Consider the following 25,242-nt stretch of genomic DNA (forward strand, 5'->3'; position numbering starts at 1 on the left):
TAGATTATCTAGATTGGATTGGATCTCACTGATAGCATTTTTAAGTTCTGCCAATTCCCCTTTTATTTCTGCCCTTAGAGACTCTATGTTGCCATTAACTGATTTCTCCATTCTAGCCATTGTCTTCACAATTGCTAGCCTGAATTCCATCTCTGACATCTTGGTTATATCTGCATCCATTTGTAAATCTGCAGCATAAGTCATAATCTCTGAGTCTTTTCTATTTTGGGGGCTCCTCCTCCTAGTCATTCTGTTGATAGGTGTTTGAGGGAATGTATAGAATCCAAATTATTGACCAGAACCCAAGCAAGATGCACCTGTTTCCTTGGGACCTTAGGGTTGCTGGCCTCTTGTTTTCCTAGCCTGTCTTCTGTGGGAGGGGCCTAACCGCGCTGTTACTCAGGCAACCCTGTTTGGGCTGTTGCCCCGCCCCCCTGTGCTGGGGGATGGGCTCAGTGGGAATCCGTTTTTGAGGCTTTTGTTCTCTGGTGGCTTTCCCTGGCGGCTTTCCGCATCTCTTCCACGAGTCAGAGCAGAAGAGACCATTTCCAACCCTCTGCCTCAGAGCAGAGAGATCGCAGGCTGTTGTTCAGTGAGCTCTCCAGGCCATACCGTCTCCGTTTCTGTCTGTGCTGCTATAAACTGCAGCGTCCTGGGTTGTGCGCCCCTCCGCAGCGCTCCCAGTCCTGCCTCCAGGTTGGGGCATGTCTCTGCCCTTTGTGCTTCTAAAACCGCCAGCCATTCCCAGTTCGCCCGCGTGACCCCGCCACTCTGGGTTTCCACCCTGGGGGCTGCAGTTCACCGGCGCGACCCTGCCGCTCCGGGTTTCTGCCCCGGGGGCTGCCCTAAAGTCCTTTCCCCGCCGCTACCGGTCTGCGAGTCTGTGCCCATCCGCAGCGCGCGAGGCTGTCGCTCACTGGCGGTGTAGGATCCCCACGGCCAGGCACCCTCCCGCTGCCGTTTATCCTCCGATATCTGCCCGGGGAATCACGGCTCCCTGCTTCGTACCTCAAAACCAACTGCCTGAGATATTCTGTTTGTAGAGATCCAGATCTTCTTACATCTCAGGCTGGTTTCGTGCATGCTCAGAGTGATCTGGTAGATATCCAGCTCAATTCCGGGGACCAGTTGAAATAGGGTCCCCTAATCCTCCGCCATCTTTCCTCCTCCCTTATGGTTTTAATAACATTTTCTTTTTTCTAGCTTACTTTGTTGTAAGAATATAGTCTATAATACATATAACATACAAAACACAAGTTAATCTATTTTTTATGTTATCAGTAAGGCTCCTCGTCAACAGTAGGCTATTAGTAGTTAAGTTCTGGGGGATCAAAAGTTATACGTGGATTTTCAAGTGCACAGAGGGTCAGCACCCCTAACCCCACATTCTTCAAGGTTCAATTGTCCTGCATTTAAACAAAACCTAATGAGTGAGTATTATACTTCTCAAACAAATTTGGAGTAGTTTTTCCAACTAGAAAAGAACCCAGAAAGTAAAATAATAGTTCTTCATGTGTATTTAACATACTATTTATCTGTAGAAATTCAGCCTACTGTATAAAATAAAGGACAACCATATTATGGTTGAAACACACCATGAAATTAATAAGTGCATCTTTAGAAATTACAACATGCCCACTGGAAAACATTCCAATCTAAGGTTTTGACAGAAACAATAAATAGAGAGTAGTTCCTACTACACCAAGTATTTCACGGTAAGATAATCATGATTAACCTACAGGGTCCAGGAAGTCTCAGTGTTGTTGTAACTTGGATTTGATTTTCAACCCAAATTGAAAACCATACAATCTTTCTTCCTGTCAAGGTAGCATTTTTGGTATAAATGATCTGTTAGTGAGATTTAAGAGTGTGGTGTCAGAGGGCTTGTTAGATTCAAAACAAACCCAAGCCTCTTCTGGCAAACGACAAATGTATTTATGACATAGAACTTGGGGAAACCGTCAAAGGGAAGGATACAGAGCATTTGGCAGGCTGTTTGTAAGTTACACACAGCTCTGGGAATAATGACTTCCCAGGTCAGGGTTACAAATCAGAGGCCAGGACAAGCCTTACACCCACATTCATCCCTTGTTCCCTAGCATGAAATGATCATTCACTGAAGAACCAAAGTTACCCCAATGCACTTGGCAATCCAACTACTTGAGGCAATCAGCTTATTGATTTATTTATTACACTGAGGCTCTGGGTGCAGGATGTTAAAACCTAACGTTCAAGTTTCTAAAGTGCATTCTACGTGGATGTTCTGAGCTGGGGAAAAGAAAAAAGAATGAAAAGGGGAAGTAAGGAACGGCAGTCTAATTAAAACTCCAAGCAAACATCCCTGTGATAATTAATCCTCCTCCCCCTTTCACCCCCATTCAATGCAGCTGTCTTTACCACACCTCCTCCATTGCAGTGGACATAAACAACCCTTCAGGGTACAGACGTAGGATCAAAGAACATTCATAAGACATAGGTAGGAGGTAGGACCCAGGACTGAGGTGGCACAGGGAGAGAGAGGGCAGATCTCTGCAAGGAGCACAGGAGAAAACCAAGACCCTGTAGATAATTCAATTTAAGGACGGGCAGAGGCCGGAATACCCACGTGAGGAGGCTTGAAGGGGCGTGGAAGGTGGGAGTGGGGGGCTGGGAGGGGTGATCAGGGCGAATTCTAGAGGTGCTGGAACTGGGTCCCCGGGAGGATCAAACAGCCTACCCAAATGTTAAAAAGTCACAGGGAAGCAATTCTGCTCTGAAACTGACAACTGGAACCCTTCAGAAAAGGCCCTGCTTATTCAAAGACAGTCTCTGAGTGAGTTTGGCAGGCCAGAGGGGTCAGAGCAAAACTGAAATCTCCAGCTGCTTCTCTTCACTATTCCCTATTGTGTGCTCTTATAAGGACCGCTCACAGTGGTAACCTGTATCGGCAAAACATAATTCTGCAGTATAAATTACTGTCTGCTTCTAAAGTCACCAACCATTTCTAGACCCAAACCAATTAGAAACAACTCATTCAGTCAGTCGTGCAACTTTTGGAGGCACTGTTCTAGGAGCTGAGGTATAGCAGGGGGACGACAGACATGATGTAGTGAGAGACAGAGACCCAGGGGACGATAACATTTCAGGGGTGAGTGCCTAATTCTAACATGATAGGACACCCTGCAGGAGGGGTGTCTAGTTCAAGCTCAAGGAGTGAGGGGAGGCTTTCAGGGAGACACAATGTCTGAGCTGAGACCTGAGGGACGAGTTCCAATTAACCAGCATAAAGATATATAGCACAGAGATGAGTCCAGGGAGAGGAAAGAGCAGATGCAAAGGCCCTGAGGCACGGCATAGGACTCTTCAGCAGGAGGAAAGCCAGAAGCCTCTGGATTATCCCATGTTTTGGATTATCTGTTCCTTAACTCACCTGTAGACATGAGTGTTGCCAGTATATTTTGTAATCCTTTGAGGAAAGTACCTGGTCTCCTCATTCAGCTGCAAACTTACCTAAGTGCCTTCCATACTCTATACAGTGAGCGGGCAACACCAACTTGTTGAGTTACTGTTTAAAGACCTGGATTCATGATGCTGTTGGGGGCCACACTGGGGGTGCTGAGAGAGGTGCCCGGATACAGGGTGCAGTGCAGGCCAGTCCCCTCAGCCTACCCTACTGTCTAGATTCCTGCTCTCTGGAGCATCAGGAGGTCCTCTGCCCTCAAGCCATTTCAAGACCAGAGGAGCCTTGTCACTCACTTCATCAGGATGGTGAAATGTGACCACAGAGACCCTGGCATCACTGAGAGAGGCTCGGAGGGTCGGCCACTCTGTCTCCTGGCCCTAGGAATAATTCTTATGATACAGAGAATAGGGGCTGGACAGATATTTCCAGGTAAGTTCCGAGTAGACTGTGCACAACACTGAACTGTACAGTTCAGGAGGATGAGGGTGAGGACAAGGGCAGCTCTCAGGCCTCCTGGTTCATCACATAAGCCAGGCATGTCACATCTGGGTCCCCTCCTTGGTCCTCCAAGACGTGTCTAAGACACAAAGAGAATTTGCCAAGTCTCATCCCCCCACCCCCCGGTGCCACCCCCGGCATGCTTTCCAAGCATTTTATCATCCTCCCTCAACTCAAGCCTCAGGGCCAGACAGGTGAGACTGCCCGGCTGGGAGCCTGAGGGGGCCCCTGCCCCCTCTTTTGCTCACTCTCTGCCCTCCAGCCACACTGTGGCTCTTACAGTCCCTCCAAGCCTGGCTCCCTGCTCCTCTGTGGGCCTCCCCAGCACGACCGCAGACCTCCACCCTCCTCCCTGGTCTAGATAACTCCTGCTCATGCTTCCAAACACGCTCCAACCTCCTCCCTGGGACCTTGACCAGAGCAGCTCCCCATTATGTGTGCGCGCTATACTCTGGAAACACTCCTCATGCCTGGAAGCACTATATCCCAGACCCACAGCAGGCACTCAATGGATACCGGATACAGAGATAAACCAATGGCACCGGGCATCTTAGCAAACCCCTGCCAGTCTCAGTTTACCCAGCTAAGAAAGGTGGATAATAAGACCCACCTCATAGAGCTGTGGTGTGGCTTACATGAAATTATTATGGACAAAGCACTTAGCCCTGGGCTTGGAACACAGTAGGTGCTCAGTAAATTGTAGACACAGTAAAAGAAGAATTCTCTTAACGGCCCTGTGAAGCAAATTCCACAGGGATCATCGGGACCATTTTAAAGAGAGGAAAGTGAGCTCCAGAGAGGTTAAATGATTGCCCGATTACCTTGGTCAGGCACCATGCTAGGTGATGGGAAAAAGGATAAATCAGAGACAGCGTTGACCTTAAGGAGCTATGGCCGAGGAATCCACATGTTCTCCAAAACCGGTTCTTCCCTCTTCTGGTAATGGAGCTGATGACTTGTAGCTGGGCACAAAGATGACCAGAATAAAGACTGCACTGGGCCTCGCCATGGCCATTTGTCCAAGTTCTGGTTAAGGCGAGGGTTGCAGAAGGGATGTGTGCAACTTCTAGGGTCCTGCTCTGCCCTCCCCCTCTCTTCCCTCCCCCCTGGCTGGAACAAGGATGTGAGCTCTCTTGGACCAGGAGGCCGGGGTGACAACCTAGTTAGGACGAAGCAAGAGGCAAGAAGCAAGTGGGGCGCCCAACACCATGAAGTGGACATAGCAGCTCTTATACCTGGGCTGCTACATGAGAGAAAAACATGTTTCTGTCTTGTCTAAGCTTCTACTACTTTGGGCTTCTGTTGGAGCAGCTCACCCCACATCCTATCCAGTTCCGGAGTCCACGGTCCGGTGGGGCAGTACAATGGGTTCGGCTCTGTGGGGAAGGTATGTCCACGCCTGCTCTCTCCCCCTGCTGTAGGGACAGACGCGGGCTTCCACGCGTCTGAAGGACCGGGCAGTCGCATGATGGTGTAGCTCTGGTGGCACTGTCAGAGCAAAGCCTCCAAAGACTTCAGCGAAATACCTTGGTGACACCCACCCACTTCCCAGACCAGCGACTGGGGGTCGGGGGGGGCAGGATCTGCTGAGGGGGCCCATGTGCCAGGTCAGACACTGGCCAGGGACGCTGCCGCAGGCACCCACCGTGTGCCTTACCCCAAAGATGATGAAGTCCGGGCTTTCCAGCTTAATTTGGAATCCTTAACCCTCCCACATGCGTCTATGGCTGCTTCCCTTAGGTTGTCTGAGACCACGGGGAAGAGTAGATAAGCAAAGTTTTGACACCTGGTAAATTTTGCCTTCTTTTATCTGTAATGAAGCTACAAAGCACCCCCCCACCCTTTTTTTTGCTCTCATTGAAAAAAAATAAATGCTGCTGGAAGTCTGTGACCTCTGCTTTATCTGCTACAGTTTAGAGAAGTGAGAAGGTCCATCCAATACAGACAGAGTGGAGACCTCATCAGTGTGCTTTCCTGTCCAAGTTGTGAAAATATACTACTCGGAATAAGGCCTTACCTTTAAGTGCCAGGTCTTATCTGATCGTGCTGTGGTGTGGGGTGCTGAGCCAACACATTTTATTGGATTTCTTTTGTCAACTAAGAAAGCAGGGCCTGGAGATGCCCAGGAGGCCCGGGCTCCAGGCCGAGGTAGGCATGTCACCCCACTTCTCAGAGGGGCATCTCCTTCTAGAGAGGCTTGGTCTCATTTTAGGTTTTGGAGGAGAGCTCAGAGATGTTCAGGAAACATTTGCCTTCTTCCGAAGTCAGTACAAAGGAGAGCGATTGTTACGCTCTTTAGCAAACCATCTCTGTGTTAGAGATGGGACACTGGCGTGGGTCCGCCGCGTACCTGGTTAATAAACCCACACAGGAACTGGAATGTCACATGCCAGCTCTGATGGGAACTGCCCCTGCCCCTCCCTCCTGGACAGCTATCAGACTGGGGGTTCCCAAAGATACGCAATTCAATCCAGTTCAACAATTTGGCCCCACCCATCATGGAGTAGGCAGCGTTCCGGCGGTGAAGGGGGATAGAACATGGAAAAGACATTGTCTCTACGTTTGAGGGGCTTACACGGTGAGGAGACAAACCTACGTGTGTGTAACAGTGAAGTATAAAACAAATGAAAACATAATATCAAGATACGTTGGAGGTTGTCTTGGGCAGGACTATGGGGAATTCACAGAGAAAACTGAGAATGGATCTGGCTTTCTACAGTAAGGCAAGAGAATTGAGACACATGGAAGAGATGGGTAATTTTTCCAAACAGCAAGGGGGAAAAGCTGGATGGCTGGAGATGAGGTTAGCTGGTCTGGACTGTTCTCCTTTCTTTTATGGCTCAATTTCTTGATAATGCTATTTACAGCATCTCTACACTCTTACAGTTAAAGGGTGATTTACCCCCATTTCCCCATGTCCCCTTCTGCAAAGGCAGTCCAGCTGCGTCACACTCGTGGCCTCTCGGTGGCCCTCGTCTGAGTGAGGAGTTTGGAAGGAGAACCCGCACATGCGTAGGCTAGCCCCTTGCTCTCTTCAGGATCTGCCTGTCTGCAGAAAGCGTGCTCTCTCCGTCCCTCCAGGCCGTAAGATCTGCCAGGCAGACCCTCACAGGGGTAGCTCGTGCTGGTCAGCACCACCAGGGTAGGCCTAATTCTGGGGCTCTGTGTGGGGAAGTCTTCTTGGACACAGATACAAAGCATATTCTTCAATATTAGCTTAATCAGAAAAAAAAAAAAGGTGATATTCTGACTGGTATCTCTCTTACTTATTTCTCTCTTGGTTCAGAACTCTGGAAGATCTTTGCAATTTATCAAGCACCCTGGAACTAATGGCCACCTCCCCCCCATTTCTCAAGCTACTCTAATCTCACTTCTACCCCCCAGACCCCACTAACACTACTCTCACCATAGTCAATAACAGCTCTTTTCCTAATCAATCTAAAAGGTGTATTTTAGTCCTCAACTTATTCTAGCTCTTTGATTCTAATATATACTTAAGTTGTCAAGCGTTTTTATCTCTGAAATCAGAATGTGTCTTACAATCAACCATCTATCACCATTTAACTGGCAGCATTGTGTCTTAGTGGGCCATAAAATATTGGCGTGCCTTACAATCCATAGCCTCTCCTAGTCGGTGAAATTTGGTTCTGTATCAGTTGAAAATGTTCCTTCCCTCTCTCCCTGTCTTCTGTGATAGCCCTCTCCTCTGCTGGCAGTCCATCTCTGGCCCCTCCATCTGTCCCCTATAAACGGGCATTCCTCGGGGTTCTTAGAAGACAATAAGGTTCTTAGAAGCAATAAGACCTTATTGATTCTTACCCTCCCTTCTCTTTTTGGGTTTTTCTCAGCCTCTACCCTGGCTTCAGCTGCCACCTGGATCCTGATGGTCCCCATGTTTATGCCTCTAGCCTAGGTCTCTCTTCTGAGTCTAGAATCTCACACTGGACACTTTAACTTAGCTCAGAACCACAAATCCCAAAATGAAACTGGTCCCACTGTCAGCCTGCCCACCCTCCAGCATTCTCTGTCCCGGTGAAAGTTGTCCGAGTCATTCCAGAGTCCTCCCTTTTTCTCGTCTCCATATCCAATAAAAGACCAAGCCCTGGTCATTTTATCCACCAAGTATCTCATAAATTTGTCTACCCTTCTCCATTTCCACTGACATTAAGTCAGTTCAAGCTACACTCATCTCTCAACATTGTCCTCGCTGGTCTTCCTGCCTGCTAGCCATTCTCTTCATAGCATCCAGGATGACCTTTCTAAACACAAATATCACTCTTCTGCTTCAAAGTCTTTGAAGATGCTGGGGGCACCTGGGTGGCTCAGTCAGTTAAGTGTCCGACTCTTGATTTATGCTCAGGTCATGATCTCAGGGTCATGAGATCGAGCTCCAAGTCAGGCTCCACACTCAGTGGGGAGTCTGCTTGAGATTCTCTCTCTCTCTCCCTCTGTCCCTCCCCCCATGAGTGCACACTCTCTCTCTCTCAAGTAAATAAATAAAGATTTTATTTATTTATTTGAGAGAGAGAATGAGATAGAGAGAGAGAGCATGAGAGGGGGGAGGGTCAGAAGGAGAAGCAGATTCGCTGCTGAGCAGGGAGCCCAATGAGGGACTCGATCCTGGGAGTCCAGGATCATGACCTGAGCCGAAGGCAGTCGCTTAACCAACTGAGCCACCCAGGCACCCCGTAAATAAATAAATCTTAAAAAAACAAAATAAAGTCTTTGAAAATGCTGTCCCCTCTGCCTGGAACACTTTCTATTTAATCCCCTATTCCAAACCCCACCACCACTGCTGCATCCAGTGGAATTCAGTTCATCATGCAAATCTCAGCTCAGATACCACCTCTGCCAGGAAGCCTTCCTTGATTTCTCTTGGCCAGGCTGGATTAGATGCCTATCTTATAAGCTTCCTTAGCATCCTGTCCTTACTCCTATTACTCTTGGCATGCTATATTATAAAGCTGTGTATTTGCTTATCTGTCTCCCTGATAAGACTATTAGCTCTATCCCAGGTGTGTCTGTCTGATTCACCATTGTATCTTCAAGTCCCAGACTACATCTGGCATGTTTATGGAATGAATAAATCAATATATCAATGAAAAGACGGGTCTGAATAGAACACTGAAAGGTGGGCCAGGATAAGAAAGACTTAGAATGTCTCAGGATAGGGCTTTAAGGAGAGGATTGGTCTCCAGCCCGAGTACAAGAACCCGGGTGTCCTCAGGGAGCTACCTTGTCAGCTTGGCCCAAGAAGGAATTTGGTGAGCTGTTCAGAAATAGTCCCGTAATTCACTCTGATCCAGCTTAATGGTAAGCTGAAAATTTATAGATGAATTTAAAAAGAAGATGTAAAGATAATGAATGTTAGAAATTACCCTATCATACAAATGCTCTCCTTAAAGGAATTAAAATTTCACCCAAATGTAGGTCACTAGCCTTCCTTGTGGAGACTACACTGAGCAGAAGCAAACAACACTGGCATCTCTGTTTGAATGGGGGCTCACTCGGCAATGGTTACATTAAGGCAATGGCTTGGAAACATCCCGACACTCTCCTTCTATTCTTCGCAACTGCAATTAGATAAAATTAAATTAGCGCAATGTGTCTCTGCTAAGTAAATAGATCACAAATCTCTCACTGAAGGCAGGTGAGAATTTCCAAGATCACTACAGATAAGAATTGCAAGTTGACTTGATTTTCTTTCCCTTCCTGTTTATAAAAGACTCTGCGCACTGCAGAAAATGACTGAAATATACTGAGAAATAGAAAATATTGGCTTTGCAGGCCACCACCTAGAAAACTCTGATGAACATTTTGGTATGCTTTCCATCTTTCTTCTGCTCGCACATGCACTTTTATGCAGTTGAGGTTACAGCACATAGAGCTCCATACTCTGCTTTTTTCCCCACTTAACATTGTATTTAAAACATTTCAAAGCGTGTCCCAATAAAACTTTTTCCATCGTCATCATAACAGCTGCCTTGATTTACCATAATTTTTTATTTAACCATTCCCCTCTGTCTGGGCACTAAAGTTAGAAGAGTTTCCTTTAGAAAGATCTATTGACTCCGCTAACTACCAGTGTCTTCAGAGACTGCAAACCAATTTTTTTAATTGCTTAAACAAAAACAGAATTAGGAAGTAGAACCTGGTTCCCACCCCCGCCCCGCCTCAATCAAGTACTGCATGCATTACCCGACACAAATGTTTTGCATTTCTGAAGTTCTAGATTATTCATAGGATAGTTTCTCCCTAGGAGTGTGGATTTAATATAATTGCTTCAGTTGATGGAAAAGCTATACGAATATTAATGCTTGGTTGGAGTGTTTAGAGAGACACTTAAACAAGCCTCCTCCCCTTGGGTTGAGCGTGAGCAAGCGACATTATTATACGGTGCCCGGGGGTCATGTTCTCCCGGCAGCTACGCCAGGTCCCTGGGGCCATGTGGGGCTGGGCACTCAAAAGATGGTAGCGCAGAAAGTGGGGGGGACCTTTCCCTCAGCCCCTCAGTTCACAAGCATCTCAGGAAGCCACTCTGTGAAGGATTCAGCTCCTCCATCTCTAAAATAATGAGGGTTTTACATGCAGTTGTTGCTCTTTTTAAAATCCTGGTTAGATAGCTCCTCTGTCCTCACTGCCTAGCCATCCTCCTTTTCAAGAAGCGTTTGAGGGAGGGGTTGGGTACTACCCACTAAGTAAATGTCATCTTTTTTTTCTGACTGGACCAGTAAATAACAAAAGAAATGCTGTCAAGACTTCTTTTTGAAAAAAATGTTATTCTTTCAAATGGTATCCTAAGAACCAAAAGAATATATGGAACAAAGCTGACTTTCTCAAGATGCACTTTAAATTAAACAAAAATTTTTCCCTAATTTTGAAAGTAGCATATGCTCTTTTAAAGAAGACTTGAAAGACAAATATATATATGAAAAAGGAAAACAAAAATCTCCTATAGCCTCACAGACTAAAGACATCAACTATGACATGTGGGTAGAGATATTTGTGGGTTTTTATCTATACATGTTCCCCCCCCACATAGCTGAGATCATATAGCATTTAAAGATTATATTTTACTTACTTTACTTATCAGAAGAGTTTCTAATCCCATTTAAAATTCCTCATGAGCATTTTGAATGGCTACGCTCCCATTTCTTTTAAAACGCTCTGAAATACTTGGTCATTTCGGAAAATGAATGTGACCCCCTGTGTTCGCTCCACACCCTTTCTTGTTTGTTGGTTTGTTTTTCCTATTTCCTATTCCTTCCTCTGAATCCTAAATCTCTGTCTTGAGCCCTGGCTTCTTCTCCCAGTTCCAGACGCACCTTCCCGAGCACTCCACTCGGATACCCCACTGGTCTTTAAATGCAACAAGTCAAAGCCAAGCTCATCACCTTTCTCTCTCACCGTGTCTTCCTCCTGACTTAGCCTTGTCTGTTCCAGTGCCTCCATCTCCCAACTCACTGGGATGTCAGAATCACCTCCCTCACCTCCCTCTGGCTACACCCCACATCCTATTCTATACAACCTTTCAGACTCTCCTTCCAGAATGTCCATCAACATGTCCCTCCCATCGAAGGTTAGCAAATAAAAATATAAGACACCCTGTTAAATCTGAATCCTAGATAAATGGATACTTTTTTTAAGCATAAGTATATCCCATTTTGTGTTTGGGAAATACTTAAGCTAAAATTACTCATTAATATGAAATCCAAGTTTAACTGGCTGTGCTGTATTTGATCTGGCAACCCTATTCTGTCTCAGTTTCTACTGCCCATATCTTACCACCTCTCATCTCTACTATACGCCAGTCACCCACTGCCTTCCCTTCCTGCTCTGTGTCTAGCTCATTAATCTTTACAAATCGCCACTCTAATGGTGTCATACTTTACCCATAACCTTCAGTGATTTCCCACTGCCTAGTTCCTCATGCTGACATTTAGAAATGTCCACAGATGAGCCCTGACCTGCTTCTCTGGCCTCATGCCCCCCTGCTGCCCCTCGGGGCTCTCAGCTCTAGCTCAAGCGCTGGTCCTGGCATTACACAACACACTCCCCAGGCCTCAGCTCACACTATTCTTTCCGTCTAGAATGCCCTACCTCATGTGTCCAAATCCTGGCTGCACCGTCACAGAGCCACCATCCTAGGCTAGGCCCTCCTCCCCTTTCATACAGATCACAAGTGTTTATTCTACCATTTTGGCAGGTCAGAAATAGTTGAAAATTGGCAGTTGCATATGCTTTAGGCTAATGTAATAAAAGGTGCCCTAGCACGTGCCTTATACTTTCTACAACATCATCTCACCCCACTCTACCGAAAACATCAAGGAGTGACTGCCTAAAGCAATGTTTCTCAAGGTATAGTCCTCTAACCATATGCAACGGAACCACCCAGGGGAGGGGAAGGCTTGTTCACAATGCAAATTCCCAGACTCCATCCTAGAGCTGGGGAGGGACCTGGGAATCCGCATTGTGAACAAGTGTTCCAGCTGAGTCTTAGGTTCACTAAAGTTGAGAACCACTGGCCACATGGAAAGTCTTCTCATTCTACCCTACTCACCTGGGTCCCTGAATATACCTACACATAATACCACCTCTAATGACTCTATGGACTTATGCTGCTCTTCCCACTTCAAGACTCAGCCTACCAAACACTCCTACTGGTCCTTCCAAGCCCAGTTACCTCCTGCCTCCTCCATGAGTATGTCCTTGTTCACTCCAGGAAGTCTAGTGAAAGAAGTACCTGTGTTATTTATTGTCACTAATCATGCATTTGTCTCCCCAAATGGAATAGAACATTCATCCAAGACAAGGATTTTCTCTACACCACTCACCCTTGCAGAGATTAACACCCCGTTACGCTGGGATAGTTGCTAAGTAAATAAATGCCACGTTAATATCCATCCAAGGTCAATGGACATAAAGAAACTAATTAAGCAAAGATGAGAGTGTTTTCCAAATTAGGAACCTTGAGAAGGGGGTGTTCATTACAAAAAGAAAGATTTCACCTGTGAACAAGCATTTACAACTTTACATGTACAGGTAAGGAGAAGCTACACATAAATCCTAGTTCAATAGTGACAGGACCTCAAGTCGTTAAGTTAATTCAGAGTGAGTGATGGGCCAGGGCCTGCTGTCAATCTTCCCCATGGCTGTTTCCTTTCATTGGGCAAGCTCTGGCCCATCCACAAGTCAAGAAGAGTTTCCACCAGTTGAGAGCCATGCTTAGATCTGTTCCAAAAAGATGCTGCAAACTCAGGAGAATAAATCCTTCATCTTTCATCCTCCTCCGGCCCTGTCCACAAGCTGCCAGAAACTATTCCCTCCCCTCACCTCCCTCAGCCTGGAGCTTCTCCCTCCCCTAATATCTCTGGGCTCCAGCTCATCCCCACATCTCCCTTCCACCACCATACGTAGGCTTTCATCATTTCTCATCTGAGTCTCCTAGCTAGCCTTTATGCCTCTGTATTTGTGGGACCCAAATTTTCATGTCACTCATGTTTGAAACTCTCTCTGAACTCCTCATCCCCACAAGATAAAGTCCAGACCCTTATTCTAGACCATGGGGCCCTTCAGAGCGCAGTCTCTCCCTGCCTTTTGGCTCAATTCAATTAAACTCAATTCAATTCAATTTAATTCTGCAAATGGGCCCTGGTGCCTTCCATACGCTGGGCCAAGCTCAAGATAGGAAATCAAAGGATCTCAGCTTCTAGGAGGGACAGATGAGTAAACGTACAACTGACGCAGTGGGATGGGCTTAGGAGAAACACAGGAGACTCCGAGATTCCGTCAGTTAGTGGGGGCACTCCTGCAGGGAGTTCGTGCAGATCCAGAGCTATGGGCAAGTCTCCAGCTCCGGGCCCAGGGCTCTTTCCACCCCTCAGTGCAGTCTGGCAAAAAAGACTCTGCCTTGCCCAAGAGGATGAAAAAAACAACAAAACAAAACAAAAAGAAAGGACACAAGATGGATCCACGGTTAAAATACAAATAAAGTATTAAAATGCAAAACAGAAGTGTTACCCACAGAAGTTACTATAGGGACACTAAATCACAGGGAAGCAAGATAATCTAAACACTGCATTTGTGAGATGGAAATGCAGGAAGATGGACTACACTCAAGCAGAGCCCTGAGGAAAGTCCGTGACTCCTCTACTTTGGTCAAGTGTCACAGAACCAAGATAAGAACGTACTTGCAGATACGTGGGCATCTCCACCACTTGGGTGGGGTCAAAATGGGTACCTATGCCTTTTTATTCTGATAGCTATCACCAATTGGAAGAAAATTCCTTTAAAAATATAATGAATAAAATGCACATGCTGAAGGCTTGAATTTACTTCAAAGAGCTGAGAAACTAAATTTGGAAAGACATGAGTGATTTCGAAGAGAATTCGAAAGGAGATTGGGAAGGTGTCCTCTCACACGTAAGGCAAAGAACATCAGAGGAAAAGGAGATCATAAGAGATGATCCAGGCGTAGTTTCTGCCCTCAGGACACAGCAAGGCTTGCAGTCCAAGAGAGGTATTGTTGACGTTGGGGGAACCCCGTTTTTATTTTTATTTTTTTTTAATTTTTTTATTATGTTATGTTAATCACCATACATTACATCATTAGTTTTTGATGTAGTGTTCCATGATTCATTGTTTGCGTGTAACACCCAGTGCTCCATTCAGTACGTGCCCTCTTTAATACCCATCACCGGGCTGCAGGCTTTGCGTCAGTCAAGAAAGCAATTTAGTAAGTCATGATGTCAATTTCTTTTTAAACGAAAGAGAATGGAATCTAATAGAAAACACCAGGTTGCATCGCATGCGGCAAGAGTAAGCACTGAGCTTGACACATAACTGTGTGTGCACATGTGTTTATTCATTCACGAGACAATATACCATTTCCTGTGGTGAGTTGAATCAAGAAAGTTTGACAAACACTCTCCTAGAGAACTTTTTTAGAAAGTGTTCTATTTTTAACACTTATTAAACACCCTCAGTTATGAATACAGACTCTTTTCCCCATTCTTGTGCTAAAATTAAACAGAATCTTAGAACTGGGAGGAAGAAACAAATTAGCAGAATGTAAATGAGCGAACTGATAACAAGACAGTAGAGACAACCAAATGCGACAGATGAGCTCTGGGCTTTATTCTAAAGCCTCCCACTTTGTGATAACTAAGGATTCCCTGCCTATTCATTTTTTTCCTCGTTGGAGCACTAGATACAGTACCGTACCTGCTCAAAAATTACTTGTCCAATGACCCTCTAGGAGGGGTAACACTTCATCAACCAGTGCGACTGTTGCCTTTTTCACCGTGTCAGTCTCCTGCACTTGTAGAAGCTCCTGGAAGGGGAGGGGCCTAATCTGTGGTCCACTGATAATCCCAATTCTATGACAGTGCCTGGTAAGTAGGAGGTGTTCAGTAAATTTTGGTTGGCTTGAACTGAGATGCATCAAAAGGCAATAGAGATCTAGTTCTAACAACCATTTGTCACCTGAACCCCTTTTGCACGAACAACTGGATTTCAGGAAATTGAGCAAAAGATATTCTATTTAGGAAGAAGCAATAACAACAAAACTCTGAACTTAAGTTTCCAGGGAGCAAATAGCTGGGAATCTTATGCTTCTTGGCCCAGAGGTCAAGTTAGGTCAAAGGACTTGTCTCACATCCTTTTATAGAACAAGAGCATCTTGAAATGTTACAGGCTTCTTAGGATGTCAAGCTTGGACCTACTTTTTGGACCTAATCTGGCTCCTGGGGACACTCCTGCTTTTTCTAGTCAGGACAGCTTGAGGGCAACAACTGCCCCGAATCTGAAGCTGCTGAGTGATTCCCGAGGTCCCGTCCGCACTGCTAACTGAAGCAGGCAGGATGTGCAGAGGACCGGAGACAGAGGGCAGCGTTTGCAGAAGCAGTCAACTGACCAAGTAAATCAACGGTGGCTCAAGCCCTGGTCGGCTTCCCTCCAAGAAGCCCAGGCTGAGGAGAGATGAGACCCCACTGGGAAGCCGTCATTTGCCTTCCTCAAGCCCTCTGCAGCTCTGTCCTTTCTCCAGGCTTCACTGTCCAACCCCAACTCCTAACACACAGCTGTGTGAGGTGCGTCATCAAGGATGCCCTGCGCCTGCGTATGTGAGGGGGATGGTGCCGGTCACCAGCAGAGATTCCTTGGAAAGGCATTTGGTGAGTCATCAATTAGAGGGATGGGCTGGGACGCATGGGTGGCTCACTTAGCTAAGCATCTGCTTTAAGCTCAGGTCGTGATCCCAGGGTCCTGGGATCTAGTCCCGCATCGGGCTCCCTGCTCAGCGGGGAGTCTGCTTCTCCCTCTGCCTGCCGCTCCCCCTGCTTGTGCGCTCTCTCTCTCTCTCTGACAAATAAATAAATAAAATCTTTAAAGGGGGGGAGGGGAGATAGGTGAAAGATGCCCTTAACCAAAGGATCAATTCAAATTCAATCCAATTCCAACTCAAAGAAGAGCTCACTAGTCACTGGTTTTTCTTCTTAGCCAGGTAGATATCCCAATAGTGATTACCAATGGAAAGTCCGCTTTATCAAGGACACCGATGAGGATTAAAAGGAGGGATAAATGGCCTCTGCACTGCCGTACTAAGGAACGGCTGTTCCCCTCATGTGTGCTGTTCCTACACATAGTCTAATCTCAGCTCTCTGCGGATGAGGACAGCTAGCAACAGATTAACCCTGTCTGCAGAGTTCAATGGAGAGCAGGAATCCACACCTTCATTTTAGCAAAGAACAGTTTCAGCCTCCACCTCACATCCAGTCTCTATCCCAAGCTCCCACTGACCATCAGCCAGCTCCTGCTGAAGGAATATAAATCATCCTTGGGCTAACCCGAGCAGAATGTAATCAAGAGGGCAAGCTGGCTTGGGGCCAGGGGAGCAAGAGGAAGGCTGCATATCATGCACTCCGATGTCAAGCAGGAACAAAGTTTGGACTTTACGTGTGTGTGTGTGTGTGTGTACTATGTTTGTTTGGCTACTTAATTTGAATCTCACTTCTAACCTCCATATAATGTAACCTCTCCCTGCCTCAGTTTCTTAAGAAATCATATGTAAAGATAGGTATGTAAAGTGCCTGGCAATTTAATGGGCCAGCAAACTACATAAGCTATCACTAGGATTGCGGTATTGCAAAATGGATCAGAGTAGAGGTTTTGGACTCAGAGGGACTCCAGGATGCTGGCTCCATGGATCTCATGCATTGTGAGGCCTTGGGCAAGTTCCCTAGCCTCTCTGAGCTTTCACTGTCTCATCTGCAAAATGGGGATAATAAAATCACTATTTTATATATTTTATTTATTTACTGTAAGGCTTAAATGAAAATATGTATGTAAAATGCCTGGCACTGACTAGATGACCAAAATGATGGCTGGTACTTGATGGCTGGTCCCTTCGGAGAGCTAGACATGGCCCCAGTAAAGAGCTGTTCTGTAGCTTCCTCAGGCAATCAGATGACTCTCTCAAGGCCGCTGATGCTCAAAATGCTAAAGTACCAACATGTCCCCCCATGACCCCACTCCTCCCCCCATATTCCCTAGTTCAGTGTGTGACACACGGGCTCCCTTGTTATCCAAGTGAGAAATCCTGCAGCCCTCCTCCACTCTTCCCTCTCCCCAGCCCCCAGCCCCAGCAAATCCACCATTTGTTGATTCGACTTCTTAAGTGAGTCAACTCCATTTGCTTCTCTCCATCTGCCCACCACAGTGTCAGTTCGGGGCCCCATCCCCCTGCCCCAACCTCCTCTCCCTACCACAGCCATCCCCTTGCAGTCACTACCCAAGCAGTAACTACAGTCATCTTTCTAAAGTTCAAATCCGACTGGGCCTCTCTCCTGCTTTAGACCCCTCACTGGCTCCCCGAAGTAAAGTCCAAGTCCCTTAACGTGGCTCCCAGAGCCTGCCATGATCTGCGCAGCACGTAGCTCCCGCCCAGCCTCGTCTCTCCCCGTGGCCCTTCTTGTTATTTTGCTCCGGCCGCGCTGAGGGGACGCACTGCGGTTCTGCAGATGCATCGTGCTCTCTCTCTGCAGGGATTTTGCTCGTGTTTTCCCTCTGCTGAGGACACACCCTTGTCCCTTCACATCTCCAGTCTGTAGGTTTCAGCTTAGGTATCACTTCTTCCAGGAAGCCTTCCAGACACTTGAATACTGAGTTAGATACTTCTTCCACTGTATGCAAGCGTCTGCTTATTTACTCCTCTCCCCCAGCAGCCTGGGAGCCCGCTGAGGACAAAACCCATTTTTGTCATTGAAATGCCCCAAGTGCCTGAGACAGCAACTGGCCCAGCAGAGGCACTCAAATACTTGTGTGTTGGATAGAGGCGAGCGACTGGCCTTGCCCTGAGAGGCACTCTCTCCCCGGCTGGAGGCCGCAGTGGCACTGAGCTGCTCAGTAGCTCAGCCAACCCTGGGCCCCAGAGGTGTATGCCCAGCAAAGGTAACACACTTACCTAGGATAGCCACCACCTCATCATCCTGGATCACCTCCAGGGAGCCGGAGACCACAAAGCACAGGCTGTCAACACTCTCTCCTGCATGGTAGATGAGGTCCCCCGGGGCGCAGTGCACTGTCTGAAACTCCATGGCCAGGGCCCGCAGGCAGCCGTCGCTGGCCAGTCGGAAAGCTGGGTGTTCCTTGAACACCTTGCGGTTCAGGTGCACACAGATGTCAGCTCTCATGTCCTTGGGGCAGATCTGCAGAACCTGGCCGGGCACAGGAAGAAACAGCGTCAGGGTCCTCACTATGCTCCCCAGCCTGTGGCCCCTGACGACCCCAGGGGTGGACGTCACCCCCACCAGGCTAGACTGCACTCTTCAAGGCATGGGAAGACAGGACAGCCACAGTGCCTGTCCCAGTGGAGCTTACCCTCTTGTGGGACAGTAAGCAGCGGGCACAGAAATCAGTGCTAAATGCTCAGAAGAAGGGCCAGAAAGTCGGGGCTAGGAGTACGCGGGACTCTTTACATTGATAGTTGGGGAAGGTTTGTCTGAGGAGGTGACATGTAAGCTGACACCTGAAAATGTGTCAGAGAACATTCCAGCAGCAAGGTCAAAGCTGTGAGGAGACCCGAGCAAGAACCAACGTGAAAGAGAGGCATGGGACAGGAGATGAAGTTTCGGGAGAATGCCAAGTACGCACGCACGTAGAGACCTTAGGTTATGAAAAGCCTTTGATTTTATTCTGAGTGTGATGGGGACACACTGGAGGATAGTGAGCAGGGGAGGGACAAGACTAGGCTATCTTTGAAGAGGATCACCACAGCTAGAGAGTTGAGTTTGGGGGCCCTGACTATAAGGTGGCAAGGATGAAGCCAAGGAATTGGGTTAGGTCACTGCTGCAGGCAGCTCAGTGAGCAGTGAGGGGACCCGAACTGGGACGCAGTGAGGAAAGGTCCGATTCAGGATGTATTTTGAAGGTGGAGCTCACACTGTTGATGGTCTGAATATGTACGTGGCTTAAAGAGAGTGATACAGTAACATTTAGTGAGCACTTACTCTGTGCCAGTCATTGCTAAGTGCTTTTAAGTCATTCATTCATTTCATATTTATTTACTGAGCACTTGTGATAGACCGGGAATCATTCTCGGCTCTGAAGATGTAGCCATGAACAATACAGACAAAACCCCTTGCCCTTGTGTAACTTACCATCTCGTGGGAGGAGACAAATCATAAGCAAAATAAGTGAAATTTAGCAATGATTTTACATTATTGTTATGTGCACTGAATAGCTAATTCAATCCTCACATAACCCGCTGATGTAAGTGCTAGTCTGCTACCATCTTACAGATAAGGGAACTGGGAGGCACAGGGAAGATAAGTAACTTCCCCAAAGTTGCACAGCCAGAAAATGGCAGAGCTGGGCTCTCAAACTAGGTAGTCTGAGTCAGAGCCAGAGTTTAGATACTAACCATTTCCTACATTATGTGGCTGCCCAAAACAAAGGTACTTGTAATTCCACTCTTAGCATCTAGAAACTCAGGGCACAGTGAGAACTGTAAGAGGTCACATGGGTCTTATCTTTCAAAAAAGGAAAATTTCTTAGCCTTTTCTAGGGGGAGAAATAGTTCCCTGGATTAAATTTTTACCATTGCATGGCCCCTCCCATAGCAAGCACTAAGTAACACGTAGGACACCTTCAAGTGGAATTTTCCAGAGAAATTAGGAGTGTTCTTAAAATAATCCTTTGTCCCATCCTACCCTAGCGAGCAAAGCTGGGGGCATAAAATCAAACATGTTCAATGAAGACATTTCCTTGGGGTGCTGGTTTCCCCTGCACCCTTGCTTCTCTGCCTTCACGCAGGCCATCTGCCTCTGTGCCTGGAGTTCACCTTGGAATCTGGAAGTTTCTCAGCCTCCTTCAGAACTCTGTGCAAGTCTCACCTTGCCTGTGACCATGCTGCTCGTACCCCACCCTCACAGGCACCCTTGGGCTCTGCATGGAGGCGAGTCTGTGGACAGAAGAGGTCCAACAGTCGAAATCCCAGCTCCTTCCCCTCCAAGTGGCCTAACTGCTCTACACTTGAGTTTCTCCTATAAAATGCACACTGCTCACACTGGCTCGGGAGGATTAAGTGAAATGACATGTACCAGTACGTTTCCCCAGGGACAGTGCAGGACCCGGGAAAGGGGCTCCATACACACTGGTCCCCACGCTCTGTGTGCCTCTTCCTGCTCGTTCTGGGGTGGCGGGATGCTGAGGAAGTAAGCAGGATCTCTTCGAGAGGGGACGGAGCACTGACCGAGGCACAGGAGAATTCAGACAGCCATAGCTTAGACTGAGCACTTGCTAAGCGTTTCCCTCCTTCCGGCTCATTGAAAAATAAGACTCCTGTAGAAATGCAGACTGAATTTGGATCCTTTCTCCCCAAGCAGAACACCAAGGAGTGGAGAACACTTGCATGTCATGTCAAAACAGTACCCAGCAGTTCAAAACCAACATTTGTTCTCCAGGTAAGTTCACCTTTCAATACTTGGTTTCCCCTGGGCTGGGCTTTGCTAGCAGAGGCTGCTAGTGAATGAGGCCTTGGCATGGAGACAATGTTTTACTCATTGCCCTGTTCCTGGATCCACTGGAAAGCACGTGTGAGGAGAGGGAAGCTGGGGGTCGAACAACCCGGTCTGCCATGGCCATCAGGCATCTCCATCATTCTCCTATTGGCTCCACACTGGGCAGCTTAGGGGGTCCTGAATCCTTCTCTCTGAGCTGAATGCTTCTCAGCTGCAGACCCCTTCCTGGGCACCTTCCCTTCTGTTAGGTCCTGAGGAGAGACCATCTCTGCTGGTTCTTCAGGACCTCAAAGGCCACAGGGAAATGTCATCATGGAGGCTCATGGAAACTCCCCAGGCCGGACAGGACAGACACATGGTTGAGAGAATAGACTTTAAAATCAGGCAGACCCGGATTCAATTCCTGACTTTAACGTTTACTATTCCTGTGAACTTGAAGCCATACTTAGCTTCTTTTCCCAAGTCTTCAGTTTTGAATGTGAGTACAGAATTCTTCTGAGGATTCCGTGAACTGGTATGTGGAAAGTGCTGGACCAATGCCTGGCACACACGAGTGCTCAGTGCATGTGAGCTTTCACTTCTGATGTCGTTAGCACAGCGGAGCAGCGGGTCAGGCTGAGGGAGGCTCTGAAGTCCAGAAGGCCATAGATGAGGGGGCCTAGGAGGTTGGCCTTAGTACTAAAAGGCATCTAGTGTCCATGTGTTACAGACATGGAAACTGAGGCTCAGAGGAACAGGCGACATGCTCATGGTCACCAGCTAATTGCCGGTCAAATGAGAGGAGCCCAGCACCGCCTCTCCCTCCCCCAGACACACACCCCTAGGCTCCCATGGTCATCCCTGACCATTCTGACCCAGGATGGAGGGGACCACGGGACTGGACCCTTCCCCAGCAGCTGCCTGCCCCAAGCCTCTGGCAGGAAGAGCATCCACCCAGGCTAGGCTGGGCCCTGCAGTGAATTGCCACAGTATTCCCTCTTCCACCAAGGCCAGTACCTGGGGCAAATCCCAAAGCCTCTCAGGCGAGGCAGCAGGGAGGGGCAGGGCGGACAAACGCTGCCAGCGCTGTCTCCCACGGGCAGCCACCCAGCCCAGCCCTGCAGTGGGGTGGGGAAGGGCTTCTTTCCAGACAACCAGATTTACAAATCTACCCTGGCTCCTGGGAAAATCTCCAGGGCTGAGAGATCAAAGTTGCTTTCTGCTCCAGCAGCAGCCAGGCACCCACAGAACCTACGTGCCTCGCTGAATGAAGCAAAAGCACCAGACACAGTTATGGCAGGAGGCTGGCGAAGCCAGGGACTCAGACCCACCCGACTGACGCCCTGCCTGGGTGAGAAATGAGGGCAACTCCATCTGGACTCATCTTCTCATCCTTCTTCCCTCCAGGACATGTTTTAAATTAAAAAAAAAAAAAAAAAAAAAGTAATAGTAGGAAAAGCACAAGCTTCCAAGTCAGACAAAACCAGATTCAAATCCTGACTTTGCCATTCTTAATTCGATGACCACAGGCAGTTAACAAAACAAACTGGGCCTCTGTGTCCTCATCTCTTGCGTCGAAATAACAGCAGCTCCCTCCCAGAGTTGCTGTGGAGCATCACTGAAGCGTGAATGCGGGGCCAGCACACAGAGAGCGCGATAAGTATCTGTTCCTAATGTGCATTCAAGGCATGGTAGCTGGGGCTACAGTGGCGAGCTTAGTATGTTACTGTTGTGATTATGGCCGATCTTCAACAAAACTGAATTATCGTTCCTTTTAAGTGGGAATCAATTAAATTGAGTTCAAGTTTTCCTTTTAAACTGTCAACTCTCAGCTAACTATTCTAATGGGGGAAGAGTAAGAGCAAGGACAGCTGATCCAAAGTCAGCTGAATTTGGCTTTGAATGTGTTATATTTTTGCAACAGCATTATCTTTCTGTTTTTCTTATTCTGACAATGAAAGGAATCAGAATTCCCCAAGTACTTAGAGATTGACAGTAAAAGGAGGAGTGGGGTGGAAAACACTGAGAAGCAGAGAAAAATAGATCCAGGAAAACATGTTTGCTTATAGAAAATATACACAGGAGATAACTGAGAAGTGAATAGGAAGTCCACTGTATCTTTTCTCTGTTCTTCCCAGCCCCCAAAGTTTCTTCACTTTATTGAAATTCATCTAGAATAATGCAACTCTTAGAGAACAATAGGAATTTATGGCTGTTTCCATTTTACAGATGGGAAAACTGATACCTTAGCCTTAGAGAGATGTCTAACTGATGTTTTCCTCAAGCCAGTGAGGAGTAAGGCACAAGCCCTTGAACAGTATTCACCAGACTTGTCTGATGAATAGGATCACCGGGGCACTTGTTAAAAATGCAGGTTTTTTCCTCACACCTCCCCCTCCTCTAAATCTGGATTCCATACATCTGGGATAGAGGCTGGGAATCTGTGTTTAATGACCACGAATCCTGGGAATCTTATCAGAGCTGAGACTACAGTGAGGCAACAGCCTTGGGCTAAAAACTCAGTAATCAGGACAAATTATAGTTTAATACAGTATTTTTAAAAATAAAAATTCATGCAAAAAAAAATCCCCGATGAACAAAATATCGAAAATTTGAAAAAAAACAGAACCTGTGGCAATGCTGTACCATCTCAGAGCCTGAGGCCAAAGGAAAATCGGCCATGACGATGACCTCCCCCCGGGATGGCCCTGAGCCTGAATTATCATCACACAAGTCTGGGAAATTCTGCTCCAGACAGTTAGACTTCTTTTTTAGGTTTTTTTTTTTAAAGATTTTATTTATTTATTTGAGAGAGAGAATGAGAGACAGAGAGCATGAGAGGGAGGAGGGTCAGAGGGAGAAGCAGACTCCCTGCCGAGCAGGGAGCCCGATGCGGGACTCGATCCCGGGACTCCAGGATCATGACCTGAGCCGAAGGCAGTCGCTTAACCAACTGAGCCACCCAGGCGCCCGTGAGACAGTTAGACTTCTAATGCTTCTCTTCTCCAGGAGACACAGACTGTCTTTCCAGTTTCTTAAATAATGGCTCTTAATCTCTTAATTGCTGGTCCTTGAGCCAAGCCGATCTGGAAGCCACCAAAACCTCTGGAGGTAGGATGTGGGAACCCCAAACTACCCAAATGAATTCTGATGCACAGCCAAGTTTGAGAACCCCTTGCCCTAGGAGCGCCTCAGTTCTCCCTGGGAAAGCCGACACACAGGGCTCACCTGAGTTTATCGCCCTCCTTACCTTCTCAGTGTCGATGCCTCTGGACATGGACCAGGTGGACACGATATAATCCATGACTCGCTCACTCAAGCCCTTTGGCACCTGGTAGAGTTTCAGGAAGTCCCGAACGCTGTTGAGCATCTCATGGTACCGGTTGGTGTTGGCATACATCTGCTGGAAAATGGTCGTCACATTCCCAAAGATGGTGGCATACAGAAGTGCTGAGGAGGAGAAGAGACAACACATTAGTGGGCCTTCAGCCAGGGCCCAAGAATGCCCAACTGGCCCAGAGCAGGCCAATGGCCAGAGCTGCCCTCTCCAGGACAGACTGTCCTGACCTCTTCAGAAGAACCTCACCCAGCAGCCTCTGGGAGTGGACCCAATTAAAGAGGCACCTGACAGCAGGCCACTAGGATAAACAGGTGGTAGGCAGGGCTAGGGTGGACAGGAACTGGCATGACTGGGGCCAGAGCTAAGAGGCAGAGGGCAGTGGCCGGGGGGCGGAGGGGTGGGCGGAAAAACATGAGCAGTGAGACCGCTTTATACTTCTTGCCACAAAAAGTTTGAGTCATGCCTGAGGCCACCAGTCAAATGTGTTATTCTGTATCAGCCCAGTTCCTAACCTATCAGCACGTAATCTTTTTCAAGCCCTGCTAACGTGCGAAGAACTACACTACCTGCCGAGGACAGGATGGTGTAGGAAACACTCAGTCCTGGCTCTCATACTGCACACAATGTAGTGGAAGGACGGACCTTGAATACATCATCACAAGTAACGAAATAATAGCAAGTCTGCCAAGAGCGATGAAGGATGTTATTTATAACTTGGCTTCACACTTATTGTTAAGGTCCATGTAAGTACAACAATCCACTCCACCGTGATGTGGCTCCTGGGGAGAAGAGCATGACGGTAATGTGGCAAAAATAAAATCAAGGACCTCTGAGATGTAACAAGTACTTACTACAGCTCCTCCTAAACTAGTGTCAGGAAGGAGGCCCACTATGTCATCACAAACCCCACCCTCTACCTCTAACTCCCATTTGTCACTTCCAGAAATCCTCCCCATGAAGGTGAC

At 47.4% G+C, this 25,242-nt stretch overlaps 1 protein-coding gene across 3 annotated transcripts in view; it reads right to left on the minus strand.

Annotated features, from left to right (window-relative positions):
• The window catches only part of KCNH1 (potassium voltage-gated channel subfamily H member 1), a 355,938-nt gene that overhangs the window by 93,392 nt on the left and 237,304 nt on the right, over window positions 1–25,242 (minus strand). For all 3 annotated transcript variants that reach the window (XM_032393107.1, XM_032393106.1, XM_032393108.1), the window contains 2 exons: window positions 24,188–24,387; window positions 18,402–18,654 (listed from right to left, as the gene is read on the minus strand). In XM_032393107.1, the coding sequence (XP_032248998.1) occupies window positions 18,402–18,654; window positions 24,188–24,387 (453 nt within the window). The remainder of the gene's footprint in view (window positions 1–18,401; window positions 18,655–24,187; window positions 24,388–25,242) is intronic.

Source organism: Phoca vitulina, unplaced genomic scaffold (genome assembly GCF_004348235.1).
Source record: "Phoca vitulina isolate PV1807 unplaced genomic scaffold, GSC_HSeal_1.0 scaffold71, whole genome shotgun sequence".
Classification (NCBI taxonomy): Eukaryota; Metazoa; Chordata; class Mammalia; order Carnivora; family Phocidae; genus Phoca; species Phoca vitulina.